Source organism: Coregonus lavaretus (assembly GCF_964263955.1).
Source record: "Coregonus lavaretus genome assembly, chromosome: 16".
Taxonomy (NCBI): Eukaryota; Metazoa; Chordata; class Actinopteri; order Salmoniformes; family Salmonidae; genus Coregonus; species Coregonus lavaretus.
In genome coordinates this window covers 8,576,195-8,597,525 of record NC_140003.1, presented here as the reverse complement: position 1 = coordinate 8,597,525, position 21,331 = coordinate 8,576,195, and the positions used below count along the sequence as shown (strand labels likewise).

Genomic DNA, 21,331 nt, shown 5'->3' with positions numbered 1-21,331 from the left:
GAATTTTGGCGAATGTAGTACGACACCCAGGAACTTTTGGCATACTAACTATATCCATACTATGACCAAATAGCATGCTACATACTCAATTTATGTCACAAATAGTAAGGTTAGTGCAATTAGGATGAGTATTCAAACACAGCTACTGTCTCCCTCCAGCAGGTTGTACTTTTTTGTTGTTTCGCCCAAAAAGTAAGGAGTTTTTGTATTAAATCAAATCAAATCAAATCAAATCAAATGTAATTTGTCAAATGCGCCGAATACAACAGGTGTAGACCTTACTGTGAAATGCTTACTTACAAGTCCTTAACCAACAATGCAGATTTATTAGAAAAAACATTTATGCGAACATTTTTTATAAACTAAATTAAGAAAAAAGTAACACAATAAAATAACAATAACGAGGTTATATACAGGGGGTACTGGTACCGAGTCAATGTGCGGGGATACAGGTTAGTTGAGGTAATTGAGGTAATATGTACATGTAGGTAGGGGTAAAGCGACTATCATAGATAATAAACAGCGAGTAGCAGCAATGTAAAAAAAAGGGGGTCAACGCATATAGTCTGGGTAGCCATTTGATTAACTGTTTAGCAGTCTAATGGCTAGGGGGTAGAAGCTGTTAAGGAGCCTTTTGGACCTAGATGGATCCGGTTCTTCAGGTCGTCCAACGCCTGGAGAAGAGCAGACCTGATCTGTCGAGACCAGCTGGCCAACCGGATCCAGCCACCTACACCCCAGCACCAGGAGGGATCCAGATATCCCGACCACGGGCGTTTGAGGGGACAGCGGCGCTGTGCCAGGGATTCCTCCTCCAATTGGAGCTTTACTTCGCCAGCATCAGGCCGGCACCATCGGAGAGGGAGAAGGTGTCCGTCCTCGTTTCCTGCCTCTGTGGGAAAGCCCTGGAGTGGGCCAATGCGGTGTGCAATGAAGGAGGAGCCGCGTTGGAGGACTACAGGGAGTTCGCTCGCCTCTTTCGGGCGGTATTCGACCACCCGTCCGAAGGTCGAGAGGCGGGTGAGCGACTGGTCCACCTGAGGCAGGGGACGAGGACCGCGCAGGACTTCGCATTGGAGTTCCGGCCGATGGCAGCGGGGTCCGGGTGGAACGAGCGGGTCCTGATCGACCATTTCCGGTGCCATCTGCGGGAGGATGTCCGACGGGAGCTAGCCTGCCGGGACACCATGTTGTCCTTCGATAAACTGGTGGACATGGCCATTCGGTTGGACAACCTGCTGGCAGCCAGAGGACGTCCTGGTAGGGGTCTGCCCATTTCCACCCCGGAAGACTCGGACCTCGAGCCGATGGAGCTGGGTGGAGCCGCCGGCCGAGAGAGCGGAGGATGACAGTGCCAGTGCCCCATCAGAGCACTTGATAGTCCACCATTAGGGTCCTGGTTGGTTAAGGAAGTTATTGCACCAGTCACCATGATTACCCAGGAGACTCATCGTGAGCAGGTTACTTTTTCCATTATTGAGTCTCCTGCTTTCCCTGTGGTATTAGGTATCCCTTGGCTAGCACTCCACAACCCCACCTTCTCATGGCCGCAGAGGGTTCTCACGGTGTGGTCGCGAGAGTGTCAGGGTAGGTGTCTAGGTATTTCCGTTGATGCAACCACGGTGGAAAGTCCAGACAGTACCTCCACCGTGCGCATTCCCCCTGAATACCTCGATGTGGCGCAAGCGTTCTCTAAAACGCAGGCGACTAAATTACCACCTCATCGGGCGGGTGATTGCGCGATAAACATCCAGGTAGACGCTGTACCTCCCAGGAGTCATATATACCCCCTGTCACAGGCTGAAACGATGGCTATGGAAACATATGTCACCGAGTCCTTGCGGCGCCAGGGGTATATACGTCCCTCCACTTCACCCACCTCCTCGAGTTTCTTCTTTGTGAAGAAGAAGGACGGAGGTCTGCGACCGTGCATTGATTATCGACCACTGAACAGGGAGAAGATAAGATTTAGTTATCCTCTTCCCTTCATTCCTTCAGTGATTGAATCAATGCATGGGGCGCACTTCTTCACCAAATTAGATCTCAGGAGTGCGTACAACCTGGTGATGCCCTATGGTTTAATGAATGCTCCCTCAATTTTCCAGAACTTTGTGAACGAGGTGTTTCGGGACATGCTTGGTCACGGTGTAGTGGTCTACATCGATGACATCCTGGTGTATTCCGCTACACGCGCCAAGCATGTGTCCCTGGTTCGCAAGGTGCTGGCCCGACTGTTGGAAAATGACTTCATGCTAAGACAGAGAAGTGTATGTTTTTCCAGCAGTTCGTCTCCTTCCTTGGATATCACATTTCCACCTCAGGTGTGGAGATGGAGGGAGATCGCATTTCAGCCGTGCGTAATTGGCCAACTCCAACCACGGTTAAGGAGGTGCAGCGCGTCCTTGGCTTTGCCAACTATTATCGGAGGTTTATTCGGGACTTTGGCAAGGTCGCAGCTCCCATTACCTCCCTGTTGAAGGTTGGGCCGTCCGACCTGGCCTTCAGCAAACTGCGGGGTCTGTTCACCTCAGCCCCAGTACTGGCCCACCCCGATTCATCACTACCGTTCGTAGTGGAGGTGGATGCGTCCGAGGTTGGGATAGGAGCTGTCCTGTCTCAACGCTCCGGTACGCCACCCAAGCTCCGCCCCTGTGCGTTCTTTTCGAAGAAGCTCAGCCCGGCGGAGCAGAACTACGGCGTTGGTGATCGGGAGCTGTTGGCTGTTGTCCGAGCCTTGACCATGTGGAGGCATTGGCTCGAGGGGGCAAAACACCCTTTCCTCGTCTGGACGGACCACCGTAACCTGGAGTACATCCGGGCAGTGAGGAGGCTGAATCCTCGCCAGGCCAGGTGGGCCCTATTCTTCACCCGGTTTGATTTTACACTGTCATACATTCTGGGTACGAAGAACGTGAAGGCAGACGCACTGTCCCGGCTGAATGACACAGAGGAGAGGCCCAGAGACAACACCCCCATACTCCCGGCCTCCTGCATCGTGGCGCCGGTAGTATGGGCGATGGGACGCGGATATAGAGCGAGCATTACGCACAGATCCATCTCCACCGCAGTGTCCAGCTGGGCTGCAGTACGTGCCTGCTCTTATCCGCGATCGTCTGATCTTCTGGGCACACACGTCACCCTCCTCTGGTCACGCAGGAATCGGTCGTACTGTGCGCTGCCTGAGCGGAAAGTACTGGTGGCCTGCCTTGGCTAAGGACGTGAGGGTGTACGTCTCCTCCTGCTCGGTGTGCGCCCAGAGTAAGGCACCTAGGACCTCCCAGCGGGTAAGCTACAACCGTTACCAGTTCCACAACAACCATGGTCTCACCTTAGTATTGATTTTCTGACAGATTTTCCCCTCTCCCAAGGTAACAGCACCATCCTGGTCGTTGTGGACCGCTTCTCAAAGTCCTGCCGCCTCCTTCCTCTGTCCGGTCTCCCCACGGCCCTGCAGACTGCGGAGGCCCTGTTTACTCACGTCTTCTGGCACTATGGGGTACCAGAGGATATAGTGTCTGACCGAGGTCCCCAGTTCACGTCCAAGGTCTGGAAGGCATTCATGGAACGTCTGGGGGTCTCGGTCAGCCTGACCTCTAGGTTCCACCCCGAGAGTAATGGGCAGGTGGAACGGGTAAATCAGGACGTGGGTAGGTTCCTGTGGTCCTACTGCCAGGACCGGCTGGGGGAGTGGTCGGTGTTCTTACCATGGGCAGAATATGCCCAGAACTCTCTCCGCCACTCCTCCACTACCCTAACGCCTTTCCAGTGTGTTCTGGGTTACCAAACGGTTCTGGCACCATGGCACCAGAGCCAGACCGAGGCTCCTGCGGTGGATGACTGGTTTCGGCGCGCGGAGGAGACGTGGGATGCTGCCCACGTTCACCTCCAATGTGCCGTGCATCGTCAGAAGGCCAACGCTGACCGCCACCGCAGTGAGGCCCTCGTCGATCCAGAGGATCGGGTCTGGCTCTCGACCCGGAATCTGCCCCTCCGCCTGCCCTGCCGGAAGCTGAGCCCGCGGTTTGTGGGGCCATTCAAAGTCCTGAGGAGAGTCAATGAGGTCACATATAGGTTATTACTTCCCCCTGATTACCGTATTAACCCCTCGTTTCATGTGTCTCTCCTCAGGCCGGTGGTAGCTGGTCCACTCCAGGAGTCTGTGGTGCGGGAGGTCCCTCCACCTCCTCTGGACATCGAGTGGGGCCCCGGCGTACTCGGTCCATTCCTTCCTGGATTCGAGGTGTTGGGTGGGGGACCTTCAGTACCTTGTGGAGTGGGAGGGGTACGGTCCAGAGGAACGGTGCTGGGTTCCGGTGAGGGATATCCTCGATCCCTCCATGTTACAGGATTTCCACCGTCGCCATCCGGCTCGCCCTGCTCCGCGTTCTCCGAGGCCGGGGTCAGCGCCCTGCTGGAGCCGCACATCAAGGGGGGGGGGGGGGTACTGTCACTACTTCTGCCGAGGCTGCCTCCCCTCCTTGTTCGGGCAGGTTTCGGCGTTCGTCGTCACTGGCTTACTAGCTGCTGCCGATCCATTTTTCATCACTCCACTATTCTTGTCTAATTAATCACACACACCTGGTCCTTATCCCCAATTAGTCATTTTATAAGTGTTCCCTCTGCTTCCTTGTCTGTGTGGGTGATTGTTTGTAGTGAGCTGTGTGTAGCTCGGTTGAGCTACCCTTACCTTGTTGTTGCCAGGGTAGATATTTCCCCTGTGCCTGAGTTTTGTTGCCGCATGCTTGCACAACTGTTTATCGACGGAATAATCTTTTTGGATGCGTATTACTCTCCTGCGCCTGACTCCTTCTATCACACGCATCACACCCACCTTCTCTCAATAATCCTCCACCCCCTCCCTCCCTCCTCCCTCTCTACTGACAAATTTGTTAACCACTTTGAAAAGAAGGTTGACGACATCCGCTCCTCAATCACTCAGCGTATTGAGTCCACTGGTCCCACTCATAAAGACCTACCCTACGCTTTGACCTCTTTCTCCCCTCTCTCAAGATGAAATCCTGAGACTAGTGAGTTTCGGCCACCAGACAACCTGCCCGCTTGACCCCATCCCCTCTTCCCTTCTCCAGACCATCTCTGGCGACCTTCTCCCATTCCTCACTTCCCTCATCAACTCATCCCTGAACACTGGCTGCGTCCCCTCCGACTTCAAAATGTCGCTTCCCTCCCCAAGAAACCAACACTCGACTCCTCTGATGTCAAAAAACGACAGACCAGTATCCTTTCTTTATTTTCTTTCCAAAACATTTGAGCATGCTGTCTCTGACCAACTCTCTCACTATCTCTCCCAGAACGATCTTCTTGACCATAACCAGTCAGGCTTCAAGACGGGTCAATCAACCGAGACTGCTCTTCTCTGTGTCACGGAAAGTCTCCGCACTGCCAAAGCTGACTCTCTCTCCTCTGTTCTCATCCTCCTAGATCTATCTGCTGCCTTCGACCGTGAACCATCAGATCCTCCTCTCCACCCTCTCAGGGCTGGGCGTCTCAGGCTCTGCACACTCTTGGATTGCATCCTACCTGGCAGGCCGCTCCTACAGGTGACGTGGAGAGCACCACGTACTCTCACTACTGGTGTCCTCAAGGGCTCGGTTCTAGGCCCTCTCCTCTTCTCTCAATCGGCTCCATCATATTCTCACATTGTCTCTCCTATCATTGTTATGCGGATGACTCTCAACTACTTTTCTCCTTCCCCCCTTCTGACACCCAGGTTGCAACACGCATCTCTGCGTGCCTGGCAGATATCTTGGATGTCGGCCGACCACCTCAAGCTCAACCTCGACAAGACGGAGCTGCTCTTCCTCCCTGGGAAGGCGTGCCCGCTCCAAGACCTCCCCATCACTGTTAACAACTCCACAGTGTCCCCCTCCCAGAGTGCAAAGAACCTTAGCGTGATCCTGGACAACACCCTCTCGTTCTCTGCCAACATCAAAGCATTGACTCGCTTCTGCAGGTTCCTGTTCTACAACATCCGTAGAGTCCGACCCTACCTCACACAGAAAGCGGTGCTGGTCCCAATTCAAGCACTTGACATCTACCGTCTGGACTACTGCAAATCGCTGTTGGCTGGGCTCCCCGCTTGTGCCATCAAACCCCAGCAATGTATCCAGAACGCTGCAGCCCGCCTGGTGTTCAACCTTCCCAAGTTCTCTTTCCATGTCAACCCTCTCATCTGCACACTCCACTGGCTTCCAGTCAAAGCGCACATCTACTCCAAGAACATGGTACTTGCCTATGGAGCAGCAAGTGTAACTGCCCCTCCCTACCTTCAGGCTATGCTCAAACCCTACACCCCAAAAGGAGGACTCCGTTCTGCCACCCATATGGGAGGGCAGCTCCCACTCAGCCCAGTCCAAGTTCTTCTCTGTCCTGGCACCCCAATGGTGGAACCAGCTTCCCCTGAAGCTTGGGCAGCAGAGTCCCTGCCTATCTTCCGAAAACATCTGAAACCCTACCTCTTCAAAGAGTATCTTAAATAATCCCCCCTCGCCAGCATGGTGGTGGCTGCATCATATGGGTATTCTTGTCATTGGCAAGGACTAGGGAGTTTTGGGGGATAAAATAAATGGAATAGAGCTAAGCATGGGCAAATTCCTAGAGGAAAACCTGTTTCAGTCTGCTTTCCAACAGACACTGGGAGACAAATTCACCTTTCAGCAGGACAATAACCTAAAACACAAGGCCAACTATATACTGGAGTTGCTTACCAATACGATATTGAATGTTCCTGAGTGGCCTAGTTACAGTTTCAACTTAAATCGGCTTTAAAATCTATGGCAAGACTAAAAAATGGCTGTCTAGCATTGATCAATAACCAACTTGACAGAGCTTGAAGGATATTAAAAAGAATATTGTGCAAATGTTGTACAATCCAGGTTTGCAAAGTTCTTAGAGACTTACCCAGAAAGACTCACAGATGTAATTGCTGCCAAAGGGGATTCTAACATGTGTTGACTCAGGGGTGTGAATACTTATGTAAATTAGATATTTCTTTATTTCATTTTCAATGACTTTGTAAAAATGTCTAAAAACATGTTTTCAGTTTGTAATTATGGTGTATTGTCTGTAGATGGTTGAGAAAAACAAGTATATTTAATCCATTTTTATTTCAAGCTGAAACACAACAAAATGTGGAATAAGTTAAGGGGTATGAAAACTTTATGAAGACACTGTAGCTATCTGAATGCACTAACTGTAAGTCGCTCTGGATAAGAGCGTCTGCTAAATGACAAAAAATAAAAATGTACGTCCTATGTAACTAAATTGTTCTCACAGAGGAACTACACCGGGATTAGGCGTGTGCAAACCATGAACAGGACTCAGCACAGTAATTTTACCTGCTACACCAGAGACGTAAACAGATGAGCGTGTGGAAGCAGAATCTCTTCTGCAAGGAATCTATCGTCACTGGGTCCAATATAGGTAGCCTATATGACTATATAACAACAATAATATTTCTCATTATATAAAAAATTTAGTTGAGTATAAATTCTACAACCATCTGCATTTGTTGATAAACCAGAGAGGAAAAGGCAAAGCAAGAGGGTCCACTCCCATCAAAATCTATCCAAACGGGAATGCAGCGATAATTGACTGTATGTTATTTATAATGAGGGATATCTGGAGAACATCGGATCTCTCTGAAATGAAAAGGGATGGCCCTCCCTTTAGTAAAATATATTTTTACCCGACCCTCCCTGAATGCTTGAAAATAACAAGTGACCCTCCCCTATTCCCAAAATAATAACTAAAACACAAAGTGGATAGCAGAGAACATGCCTACAGTTTACCTCCACTCCTAGGACAGACCAGAGCCTTAGATATGCAGTTTTAGAAACTGTTCTTCATTTTGTAAGAATTACATGACAAAGTAGCCAGAAGGTTGTGGATTCGTAGACAACCGCGAACAAGGGTGAACGATATCCATTATAATAAAAGCACGGCATGAATCTATCATCTTATTTGCGGTCCGAGTAAACGTCAATTGATAGTGACAGAATCATTACTTCCCAATCAAAGTACATTTTTTGTCCCCTCATCGGCTATAAAAGCTTGTAGCGCAACCTCTGAATGTCATAGACACAAACCAAATACATCCCATATTCATCGTGGTCCTCTGTAGCTCAGCTGGTAGAGCACGGCGCTTGTAACGCCAAGGTAGTGGGTTCGATCCCCGGGACCACCCATGCACTCATGACTGTAAGTCGCTTTGGATAAAAGCGTCTGCTAAATGGCATATTAATTATTAATTAATCGGAGTCATGTCTTTCCCCAGCATTTTACAGCTTGTTTCTAGCATAAAACATTGCGGACTAAAGTGTCATTATAGATTGCTTCATATAATCAGGTCCATAATTTTTTTCTCTCCAAATCTTAAGCTAACAAGGGGTATGCCTATGCTTTTAGCTACACTATATATACAAGAGTATGTGGACACCACTTCAAATTAGCTGATTCGGCTATTTCAGCCACACCCGTTGCTGACAGGTGTATAAAATCGAGCACATAGCCATGCAATCTCCATAGACAAACATTGGCAGTAGAATGGCCATACTGAAAAGCTGAGTGACTTTCAACTTGACACAATCATAGGATGCCACTGTTCCAACAAGTCAGTTCGTCAGATTTCGGCCCTGCTAGAGCTGCCCCTGTCAACTGTGCTGTAAAAAAGTGCTGTAACTGTGAAGTAGAAACGTTTAGAAGCAACAACGGTTTAGCCGCGAAGTGGTAGGCCACACAAGCTCACAGAATGCGACCGCATAGTGGTGAAGAGCGTAGCGTGTAAAAATTGTCTGTCCTCAGTTGCAACACTCAATACCGAGTTCCAAATTGCCTCTGGAAGCAACGTCAGCACAATAATTGTTCGTTGGGAGCTTCATGAAATGGGTTTCCATGGCCGAGCAGCCGCACACAAGCCCAAGATCACAATGCGCAATGCCAAGCGTCGGCTGGGGTGGTGTAAAGCTCGCCACCATTGGACTCTCGAGCAGTGGAAACGCGTTCTCTGGAGTGATTAATCAGACTTCACCATCTAGCAGTTCGACGGACGAATCTGGGTTTGGCGGATGCCAGGAGAACGCGTAGTGCCAACTGTAAAGTTGGGTGGAGAAGAAATAATGGTCTGGGGCTGTTTTTCATGGTTCGGGCTAGCCCCTTAGTTCCAGTGAAGGGAAATATTAACGCTACAGCATATAATGACATTCTAGACGATTCTGTTTTTCCAACTTTATGGCAACAGTTTGGGGAAGCCCCTTTCCTGTTTCAGCATGACAATGCCCCCAAGCACAAAGCGAGGTCCATACAGAAATGGTTTGTCAAGATCGGTGTGTTAGAACTTGACTGGCCTGCACAAAGCCCTGACCTCAACCCCATCAAACACCTTTGGGATGAATTGGAACACCGACTGCGAACCAGGCCTAATCACCCAACATCAGTGCCTGACCTCACTAACGCTCTTGTGGCTGAATGGAAGCAAGTCCCCGCAGCAATGTTCTAACATCTAGTGGAAAGCCTTCCTATAAGATTGGAGGCTGTTATAGCAGCAAAGGGGGACCAACTCCACATTAATACCCATGATTTTGGAATGAGATGTTCGACTAGCAGGTGTCCACATACTTTTGGTCATGTAATGTATTTTCTTTAACAAAAGCCACAATACCTTCACATACCCCTTCAATTCGAGCCCTGGTTTTAACTTAACACACCAAGCTCTTCACTGACACTAAGATATTTAAGGAGTGCATGGTAACTGAAGGAATTGGCTGACAAAATCTATGGATTGTAGACTATAATTTAGTCTGTCAAACAGGTAGGCCTACCTCTTATTTCTTGAATAGGAAGAAATAGGCTCCAACACAAAGCTCTCTTGTTGTTAGTAGCCTATAGTCAAGACTGTTTAAATGGATTAGGTCTTCTCAAGTTAGCCTACTTTCAGCACCCATCTCTGCGGCTGCTGCTTCATAGTAATGTTTGCAAATGACTTGAATGGCTTATTATGAGGTCAATAACTCTGATAAATAGTTTCATTATAGGCAACGAAACATATTGTTTTTATTAAAATCAATTCTAGCAATAGCAAGCTTACCTCTGGACCTCCTTCTCATCTTCACGCTCTCTCTCAAGCTGAACAGGACAGCAGTTGGCCTAGTCCGTACACACAGATATTGCAATTTCTTTAACAAATTGACTCGCCTCCTGAAGTGCCACCATACACAGCACAGTCATTGCTTAGGTAGCACAAAAGGGTTTACATAAGCAAGAGCAGGGCAGGCCGGTGCTCATGATTGGGAATGCCTATCCATTGCAGTGTGCAATGGAATGTAGTCTAGTTTTATATACACCATCCCAGCAGTGCAATAATTCGGGAAGGAAGTATATTTTCTTAGAACTATAACTTTGCCCTGTCCTTTTCCGTGCATGCTCTTCGTATAGCCTATGCCTATAGCCTACAGTATAGGCCAGCCTTTCTCAAACTGTTTTGTGCCAGGGACACTCCAGAGGTGTTTTCAACAGCCAGTTTGTTGCGATATTTAGATTTTTATTGCAGGAAGAGAGAAGCTGGTCTCACATAAGTAGGTAGAATGAAAGGGGGTTAACGTCTTCACTGCCATCTCTCAGAGTTGCAGGTATTCTCCGCTGCTGAACAGCCAGAAATGTGGACAGGCACATCTCATTAAAACGGGAGCGCAGGCCTTGGTCACAGGACAGCTCCAATAGTTTATCATTAAGAACCGGTGACAAGCTGAGTCTCTTCAGTGCTGGTGAATGGATTATGCATCTACTGCTTTCCCGGGCGTGGATCAGATTTTGAGGAGAAGTAATCCTCGAATTTGAGCTGAGTTTTGCTCAGCTGTGGCCCCATCAAAGTAGTGCACTGGGCCTTTACTAGTCCTGTATTAGCAGACCGATATAGCCGTCTGTAACTATGAAGCCATCAGTAAACTGTTATTGTCTGTGAAATTATTATGCAGCATTTTTATTTGGTTGATCATCTTTTTTATTATTTTTATTTTTTATTGTTTGGTTTATCCTTGAGATGTGGACGCTTTGTTTCTAAATGTCTGCACATTTTCGATGACTTCCTAGCATTGTTGCTGAGGCTAGTCTGACATATCACACAGAGTGGTTTTGGCCGGCAGCTGTTATTTGAAACAAATCCAGGGAGAGAGAGAGAGAGAGAGTGTTGTAGACATACCTTTATACCGACCATGTGCCATACATGGATATTCGGTAATACCGACAATGAAACCCCACTTAGCCTCTGTAATCCGAAGGTTAGCAATGCTAACAAGTACATTTAAAATCCCATAGAGAATGTTAACTAAATGCTAACGAGCACATTGCGAACATTTTATAGTCTCTGACCTGAACTATTTGCAGGACAGACATCCCAGCTCATAAAATTATACAAGTAACTAAAAAATGCTACTCACAGTTTGCTGCACGCACAAAACAAATATTAGACTGCAAGGCTCTTGATCCAGGAGGGGATTCTTTGCTGTTACCAAGTGAAGCTTTATTTTGAAAGAATGTAACCACTTAGCTAGATAGCTAACTAGCTACTAAATTAGCAAACCCAATGCACAACTGTAGAGCATTTTAGAACATTTCAGACAGTTAACTTAATAGTTATAAATTATCTAGCTGGCAAACATTTAGTTGTGAATTCCATACTGTAACTAGATCACCTGATATGTGCTGCACAACAGTGAGTGACTCACAAGGCTCCAGTCTCTTATCGTTGTGTGCTTGTAAATAAACACTACGTGACTGGAGACTGCCGGTAAGCTTCATAATGAATAATTATGTGACAGTTGAAATGAAGAATGCAATCTTCTTTATTTCCTAATGTATTGCACAAGTTGACTGCAGGTATTTACTTAAAGCGATACTTTGGGATTTTGGCAATGAGGCCCTTTATCTACTTCCCCAAGGTCAGATGAACTCGTGGATACAATTGATATGTCTCTGTATCCAGTAAGTTAGAGGTAGTTTTGTGAGCCAATACTAACTAGCATTCACGCAATGACTCGAAGTCTATGGGTATCTGCTAGCATGCTAGTAATTGAAATTGTATGTTGGGTTGGCTGGTTATCGGGCACATTCCTGTTGTCTGGTCATAACATTCAAATTGAGTTGATTAGATTGGAATCTGGGTGTGTTGTTCCTGCCTTTTGTTTGCACTAGCAAAGTGTTAAGAAATGTTAATTCAGGTTGTGGGTGCATTCCTGCTTGAATTTGGTTAAAAGGGCAGTGAAGTCACTCATACTTGAGAACTTGCTACCGAGCTCCTGTGTGTATCAGACACATATAGTTTTTTCTCTTAGAGATGATTCTGAACTGAAGACATGTGTAACCACGTTAAGTCTCTAACTGTGCATGTCTTAGCCTATTGGTGATAGTCATTTACACTGTGTCATCTGTAATGTGTCATGTACTTCATGTACACTGTAATTGTTTGTGTCAATTATTTTGTGACTAATACATTCTATTAGTTGAATTGAGTAAATACATTCCTCGTTTTAAAGAGTAATTATTTGATTGACTATATGCCTATAATTTAATTGATAGTTGATAATTACACAAAAAACAGAGCATATATGCTTGGTCTCTAACTGTGCATCCCTGAGCTAAGGTTAACTCAATGATTTAATGCTAAGACATCGATTGCAAGTTATTAGCTCCTTGTTCACCCTGTAGAAGGCACAGTGATGCCGAAACATTGGTGGTTTCTTACCCAATACTTTACTGGGAGTTTATACATAGAGTGTGTGACTCTTTTTAATTGTTTTTATAGAGTAATAATAAAGTACCTTTATCAATCTGACTCCATTATTATGTAAATGATATAGGCTCATAATCATATCCAGTGGGTATAGCCAAGGTTGCGAGCCTTGTGTCACCACTCGGAATACTATAAGATGCACGTGTCTAGGTTTACCGTTATGCAATTATTAAGAGGCTGAGGAACAAGGAGCTAATATCTTGCAATCGATGTCTTAGCATTAAATCACTGAGTTAACCTTAGCTCACACTTATACATAAAGTGTGCGACTCTCTTTATTCACCCTGAAGAAGGCACAGTGATGCCGAAACGTTGGGGGTTTCTTACCCAATAAATTACTGGGAGTTTATACATACAGTTGAAGTCGGATGTTTACATACACCTTAGACAAATACATTTAAACTCAGTTTTTCACAATTCCTGACATTTAATCCTAGTAAAAATTCCCTGTCTTAGGTCAGTTAGGATCACCACATTATTTTAAGAAGGTGAAATGTCAGAATAATAGTAGAGAGAATGATTTATTTCAGCTTTTATTTATTTCATGACATTCCCAGTGGGTCAGAAGTTTACATACATTCAATTAGTATTTGGTAGTATTGCCTTTGAATTGTTTAACTAGGGTCAAACGTTTTGGGTAGCCTTCCACAAGCTTCCCACAATAAGTTGGGTGAATTTTGGCCCATTCCTCCTGACAGAGCTTGTGTAACTGAGTCAGGTTTGTAGGCCTCCTTGCTCGCACACGCGTTTTCAGTTCTGCCCACAAATGTTCTATAAGATTGAGGTCAGGGCTTTGTGATGGCCACTCCAATACCTTGACTTTGTTGTCCTTAAGCCATTTTGCCACAACTTTGAAAGTATGCTTGGGGTCAATGAAAGACCAATTTGGGACCAAGCTTTAACTTCCTGACTGATGTCTTGAGATGTTGCTTCAATATATCCACATAATTTTCCTTCCTCATGATGCCATCTATTTTGTGAAGTGCACCAGTCCCTCCTGCAGCAAAGCACCCCCATAGCATGATGCTGCCACCCCCGTGCTTCACGGTTGGGATGGTGTTCTTTGGCTTGCAAGCCTTCCCCTTTTTCCTCCAAACATAACGGTGGTCATTATGGCCAAACAGTTCTATTTTTGTTTCATCAGACCAGAGGACATTTCTTCAAAAAGTACGATCTTTGTCCCCATGTGCAGTTGCAAACCGTACTCTGGCTTTTTATAGCGGTTTTGGAGCAGTGGCTTCTCCTTGCTGAGCGGCATTTCAGGTTATGTCAATATAGGACTCGTTTTCCTCCAGCATCTTCACAAGGTCCTTTGCTATTGTTCTGGGATTGATTTGCACTTTTCGCACCAAAGTACATTCATCTCTTGGAGACAGAACGCGTCTCCTTCCTGAACCGTATGACGGATGCGTGGTCCCATGGTATTTATACTTGCATACTATTGTTTGTACAGATGAACGTGGTACCTTCAGGCGTTTGGAAATTGCTCCCAAGGATGAACCAGACTTGTGGAGGTCTACAATTTGTTTTCTGAGGTCTTGGCTGATTTCTTTTGATTTTTCCATGATATCAAGCAAAGAGGCACTGAGTTTGAAGGTAGGCCTTGAAATACATCCACAGGTACACATCCAATTGACTCAAATTATGTCAATTAGCCTATCAGAAGCTTCTAAAGCCATGACATCATTTTCTGGAATTTTCCAAGCTGTTTAAAGGCACAGTCAACTTAGTGTATGTAAACTTCTGACCCACTGGAATTGTGATACAGTAAATTTTAAGTGAAATAATCTGTCTGTAAACAATTATTGGAAAAATTACTTGTGTCATGCACAAAGTAGATGTCCTAACCGACTTGCCAAAACTATAGTTTGTTAACAAGAAACTTGTGGAGTGGTTGAAAAACAAGTTTTAATGACTCCAACCTAAGTTTATGTAAACTTCCGACTTCAACTGTAAGCTGTTTTTATAGCTTACAGTTTATTCTCCGTTAGTCAGCACCTCTACAGTAAAAAATATTCTCTGGGTGTGCGCCAGCTCATGCTTTTTATTAGACTGTATTATTACTCAACATAATTATACACATCTACATAATGGTGACCCCTCATCCTCAGTTGATGGGGATTTCCACCAACCTACATAATGGTTGGATAATTTCCACCAAACTAATTGGTGACTCATCCAGTTGATGGAGATTTTTATATTACACTACAACTGGAAGTCTATGGGTATCTATACTGAACAAAAATATAAACGCAACATGTAAAGTGTTGGTCCCATGTTTCATGAGCTGAAATAAAAGATCCCAGGAATTTTCCATATGCACAAAAAGCTTATTTCTTTGACATTTTGGGCACACATTTCTTTACAGTCCTGTTAGTGAACATTTCTCCTTTGCCAAGATAATCAATCCACCTGACAGGTGTGGCATATCAAGAAGGTGATTCAACAGCATGATCATTACACAGGTGCACCATGTGCTGGGGACAAGTTTTGAGGGAGAGTGCAATATACATGCTGACTGCAGGAATGTCCACCAGAGCTGTTGCCAGATAATTAAATGTTAATTTCTCTACCATCGTTTGAGAGAATTTGGCAGTACGTCCAACTGGCCTCACAACCGCAGACCACGTGTATGGCGTCATGTGGTGCGAGTGGTTTGCTGATGTTAACGTTGTGAACAGAGTGCCCCATGGTGGTGGTGGGGTTATGGTATGGGCAGGCAGGCATAAGCTACGGACAATGAACACAATTGCATTTTCGATAGCAATTTGAATGCACAAAAATACCTTGACGAGATCCTGAGGCCCATTGTGAGGCCCATTTTTTTAAAGGTATCTGTGACCAACAGATGCATATCTGTATTCCCAGTCATGTGAAATCCATAGATTAGGGCCTAATGAATTTATCTCTATTGATTGATTTCCTCATATGAACTGAGAGCCAATGCTAACGCAAGTTAGCATTGGCTCTCGAAACTACCTCTAACTTCCTTCATTCTGGATACATCCCTTTAAAAAGTAGCTACAAATATTCAAATGTATAAAGTACATTTTAAAGACATACTGTAGTTTCAACGGTATCAACAGTATTGAAAAACCACCCCGTGGCTGGTTCCAAATACCCGGTATACAGTATATACGGTGTACCGCCCAAGCCTTGTGTGCAGGCTGCCCAGCAGGGCTATCTTGTGTGTGTGTGTGTGTGTGTGTGTGTTTAGTGTAGCTACACTTAGTCATGGCAACACAATTTGTTAACTGCAGCATGCATAGTTCAGCGCATTGTGCAAGTAGACCTACGGCAAGTATTTATTAGAGGCAAATATGCAGCAGACCACCCAAAAAATTAAATCATATTCAAGACAAATATGCTGCAGACCGGCAAGCATTCCTCCACGGACCGGCGCCGGTCTACGGACCAGGGTTTGAGAAAGGCTGGTATAGGCAATAGATCATTTTATTGAGACCACACTAGGTGCACTTGATATTGCACGCCCTGCAGGGAATCAGGGATGAGGGGCATCATTGGGCACACATACTATAATAAGCAACTCATTCTCAAACCCTGAGCAATATGACATTTAAATGATTACAAATTACATGACCCTCCCCTGGACTACATTTTAAAAATACTAAACCCCCCCACCTGACTGAAATTGAAAAAGCATGACCATCCCCCATTTTCCTCTGGGTAACTATTGTGTAAATGTCGAGCTCTTCCTAAACAGACTGATAAGCAGACCGATAAGCAGACCGCCTGCCTTCCCGCCTTTTGGACAATGACGGCCATTGTTTGGGCAGAGAAGATTAGCTCGTCATTTATACAGCAGTGGAGGCTGGTGGGAGGAGCTATAGGAGGACGAGCTGATTGTAATGGCTGGAATGGAATAAATTGAATAGTAACAGACCTTTCCAACACGTTTGACTCGGTTCCGTTTATTCAATTTCAGCTCCTCCCACCAGCCTCCACTGATATACAGTATCTCTGGCAAAACATGTCTGGTGCTCCAAGGACAGATGCAACAGCATTCCATGCTTTTTCTTAGGACAAAGCGTTCTTGTATTGTGGCTTGCTGGGGTCATACAGCAAAGTGTGCTTCTCAACTTCGATGATCAAACGGGTGTCATCCATTTAGCTAACTTTGTCCTGTCCTGTCAAATCGGAATATCTTCCAAGGAGGGTCGGGGGAGGAGTCTACTCTACAGCATCCTCTGCCTCAAAAGATATTACAAGGTAGACATCAACTGCCGTTCCGTTCATCAGCTGGTTTCAATGTTTAAAAGTTTCTCAAAAGCATTGATACTGTAGATATAAATACCTACCTCCATATTATGAACTAGGAAGACTACAGTTCCATTTATATATTTGTTTTTCATACAGATAGGACTACTACTATTGTATTGATGTAGCCTACTAATATTATTAATGTTTCTATTACATTTTCAAACTATGAAGCTGAGTGAAAAAGAGCGCCACCGTGAGGTGGTCTCCAAAAGAGGTGCCGGTTTAGACTATGTACAACTGTTCCAGCGTCAGTTAGAGGACATAAATGACAAGTAGGAGCCAGGGATACAATTTATTTCAACACTTAATTTCCATACACCGAACAGACACACATACGCAGCAAACAGGAAGAGGAGACTAGTGGTAGTGAATAATGTATAGTGGTTCTCTAGGAAAAGAAGAGAGAGAGAGAATGTATCAGACACTGTACAACTGTTATAGCTACAAAGGCAGTAATAACAATGTAATAGCAGTGCTAATAACTACATAATTGTACAGTGACAAGCAATATAGAAGCTAGTAGCTCACAATGAACACAACAGGCTATATACAAATGAATAAACACAAGGTAGTAATTATGCAGTAGTTAAACAGTACCAAGGGCCTATTATATACAGAGAATATACACATGAACCCTAACATATTCCACTTACATAGTCAGTGATGCACTAACACATGGTTGGAAAGTCCAGGGTGGAGGCTTATCATCGTAGGAAGGGTCCAGTGGTGAGTTCTTCTGACCTGTTGTCAAGTGTAATAGACTCCAAACCCAATTTTAGCTTGCTGCTACAGCAGCCACGCAACGTCTACGCTTTAAGCACACGCCTATGTAGCAGGTAACATTGACTGCAGTAGGACTCTATCAACTCGGTATCACGCAGGTCTCACGGACGTGGATGTCACACATGTGGTGTAGCTGGGTCATTACATTACACTTGATTCGGTATAGCCTTTGAGCCAGGCCATTACACAGAAATAAACTCAGTGATAATGACCGGTAGTTAATGACAGGGTATGTCTTGTTACAATTGTTGTTACCAGGTCCTAGCCTATTTATCAACCCTGGTATGACATGTGGATTCAATGGTAGTGGCTCCTTGTAGTTACATGTAACAATGGTCAGATTTTGTTTCGAGTTATTAACATGGTAATTCACAGGTGACTTTCAAATGTGTAATTACAAAACATTAGTTACATAGTGGAACAATAAAATGTGTAATAACATCAGTAATTACACATGTGGAATAACCTTCAGCAAGTGGATGTGTAATTACACTTTCCTTGTTCCAATTGTACAATAACTAAAAACGCTTCAAACTTATTACTATCTACTTACATAGTAACAGCTATGTAACTACTATGTTGTTACTACAGTTATTACTTTGTAGTTACATAGTAATAAGGGCAACTTAATGTAAAGTGTTACCCAAATGTTAATGTTATGAAAGAAAACGAGAAATACAGTATGACAAAAAGTTATCACCTCATTTACACACAGCACTGTATTCAGCCTAACCATGTTTAAATATGAATGAGAACCACAAAGGTTGGTTTTGAACAATGCATGAAGACATGTACCAGACCCCAAAGAGACTAATCATAGAGACACAGTATCGTATTGACCTTTTCTAATGCCAAACCTCCCTAATAGAGTAGCAGTGTTTTTTCTACATTCAGTGTGGCATTCACTGTTCGTACTCAACCCTAAATGCCATATGCCAAGCTCTACTGGTTCTCACCCTCAGTATGGATTCTGCCGCTTCTAGTTTAACCTTGGGCCAAGAACACATGGCCGGATTGGCCTCACACTTTGAAGCTCGCATCTACTACAAAACCATGGTGCTTGGCTACGGAGCTGTGAGGGGAACGGCACCTCCTTACCTTCAGGCTCTGATCCTACACCCAAACGAGGGCACTACGTTCATCCACCTCTGGCCTGCTAGCCCCCCTACCTCTATGGAAGCACAGTTCCCGCTCAGCCCAGTCAAAGCTATTCGCTGCTCTGGCACCCCAATGGTGGAACAAGCTCCCCCACGACGCCAGGACAGCGGAGTCACTGACCACCTTCCGGAGACACTTGAAACCCTACCTCTTTAAGGAATACCTGGAATAGTCTAACAGTAATCCTTCTACACCCCCCCCCCCCCCTCCCCCAGTGGGGGTTGTCCCACTGGTTATCCTAAGTTGAATGCACAAATTTGTAAGTTGCTCTGGATAAGAGCGTCTGCTAAATGACTTAAATTGAAATGTAAATGTAAGTATAAATATCTAAGTTTGGTTTCTAAAAGCTCAAGAGGAATGTTGATTTGTCTTACTCCCGAAACACAGATTTTGATTTTGATTGTATGAAGACTAGAGATACTGTTGATATTACTTTCTCAGACTAGTCAGAGCTATGTTGGAGTCAGGCCAATTTGTTTCATTCCACCTATCGAGCTGGCTAGGTGGGTGGCAGCAGACAATGTACTGTACATCATCTCAGATTTAGGCTATTGCTTACCTTAGGGTAGGGGTATTGCTTTCCCTTGGGGTATGAAGACCCAGTGAAGCGAGGAAGGGCCATATTGGGCACCAGAGTATCATTGAGAACCAGGAAGGCCAATCTCTCTCCATCGGGTGACCACCAGTGTGCCACATGGGACTGGAGAATCTCCTCTGTAGAGAGACATAAGGAATACATAAATATATTATAGACCTCTATAAATGTTTTTATTCTCCAACGATATGGCCACATATGGCTGTGTTAATATGTTACAGTACATGGACATTTAGTGTGAAAATTGCTTTTTAGATAATAGTTGATATTATCATCTTTCCTTAAGTTCAGCCTAACTTTCCATACGTACTGTTTCATATGAGAAGGATATATATCCATAGTGTGTTCAAAAATACAACTCAAGCATGAAGTTCGCAAGTATGATATTTGAGTGCAGTTAACGGCACTCAAGGGTCTGTGACAACGTAAGGTCACACAATAGAGATGTTAATTAGGTCTGATTAAGAGGCATTTGCATATCTCAAAATAGACGCTCGCAGAGAGAGAGAGAGAGAGAGAGAGAGAGAGAGAGAGAGAGAGAGAGAGAGAGAGAGAGAGAGAGAGAGAGAGAGAGAGAAAGACATTAACATGTTAGTTCACATTGTCAGAGAGATGAAAATAGACAAACGAAGGAATGATAGGTTGTCATAGAGACTGTCATATTACCATGAAAATCGCAATGTTTATGCAGGAAAAAAGTGTAGTTCATACAGATAAAACATAAAAGAATATCAATTGTTTTCCCAGAGGTATGGTTATAGGAAAACAATAAGTAACACACCGTATCATATGAAGCTTCTAACTAAAATAGGCTAAGTGCCAAGTTTACTTTGCACCTGTATTTTCAAAAGGATATTAATGAAATAACAAAAAGGTCAAATAAAGGTCAAGAGAAAGAACAAAAACAAAGGTAAACGGTAAATAAACACGGTCTTGTCACAACTTCCTCCGAAGCTGCCACCTCTCCTTGTTCGGGCAGGCTTCGGCGTTCGTCGTCACCGGCCTTCTAGCCACTGCCGCTCCTCATCTCATCATTCCATTTGTTTTGTCTTGTTTATTACACACACCTGGTTCATATCCCCTCATCAGTACCCGTGTAAGTGTTCCCTCTGCCCCCTTGTCTTTGTGTGTGATTGTTTATTGTGGAGGATAGAGAAGCTCGGTGGAGCTCCGTGTATTTTGTATGGCCAGGATATTTCCCTGTGTGACTTGTATTTTCCAGTGCACCTGTTTTGCGCACTGGAGTGTTTTGACGCATTACTGAGTAACTAACTCTGTGTTTCAGAATAAATCATGTTATTCTGTGATTTACGTTCCTGCGCCTGACTCCTTCCAAATCACCTCATCACAGGTCTCATGTTATGGGTTTACTTTTGGTGTTTTACACATTGCTGGGGGAAAAAACTGGTGCAAACTTGGCCCTAAATATCCATATCAAGGCAAAAATACCCACACAACATAGAATGACGATAATTTTTCACACAAAGGTACATGGAATAGTGAACAAATAATATATGCAATTGCACAGTTAAAGTGACTGCTTGCAGAAACACTTCCATAATCTGTGTATAATTGGATTTCTCCTGAGCAGTGTTGGGGGTAATGCGTTACATAATCAGATTTATTTTATGAGTATCTGAGTAAAGTAACATGTTACTTTTTCAAATTGGGTAATATTTTTACAGTTACTTTGTCAAACAACGCTTGCGTTA

General features: G+C 44.8%; 1 protein-coding gene across 1 annotated transcript in view; it reads right to left on the bottom strand.

The window, feature by feature from the left end:
- Window positions 1-21,331, bottom strand: part of LOC311143509 (inactive dipeptidyl peptidase 10-like) — a gene marked incomplete at both ends in the record, with an annotated part of 296,708 nt that overhangs the window by 26,028 nt on the left and 249,349 nt on the right. Inside the window, one exon of the mRNA XM_084179335.1 lies at window positions 19,584-19,738. Coding sequence (XP_084035461.1) covers window positions 19,584-19,738 — 155 coding nt within the window. The remainder of the gene's footprint in view (window positions 1-19,583; window positions 19,739-21,331) is intronic.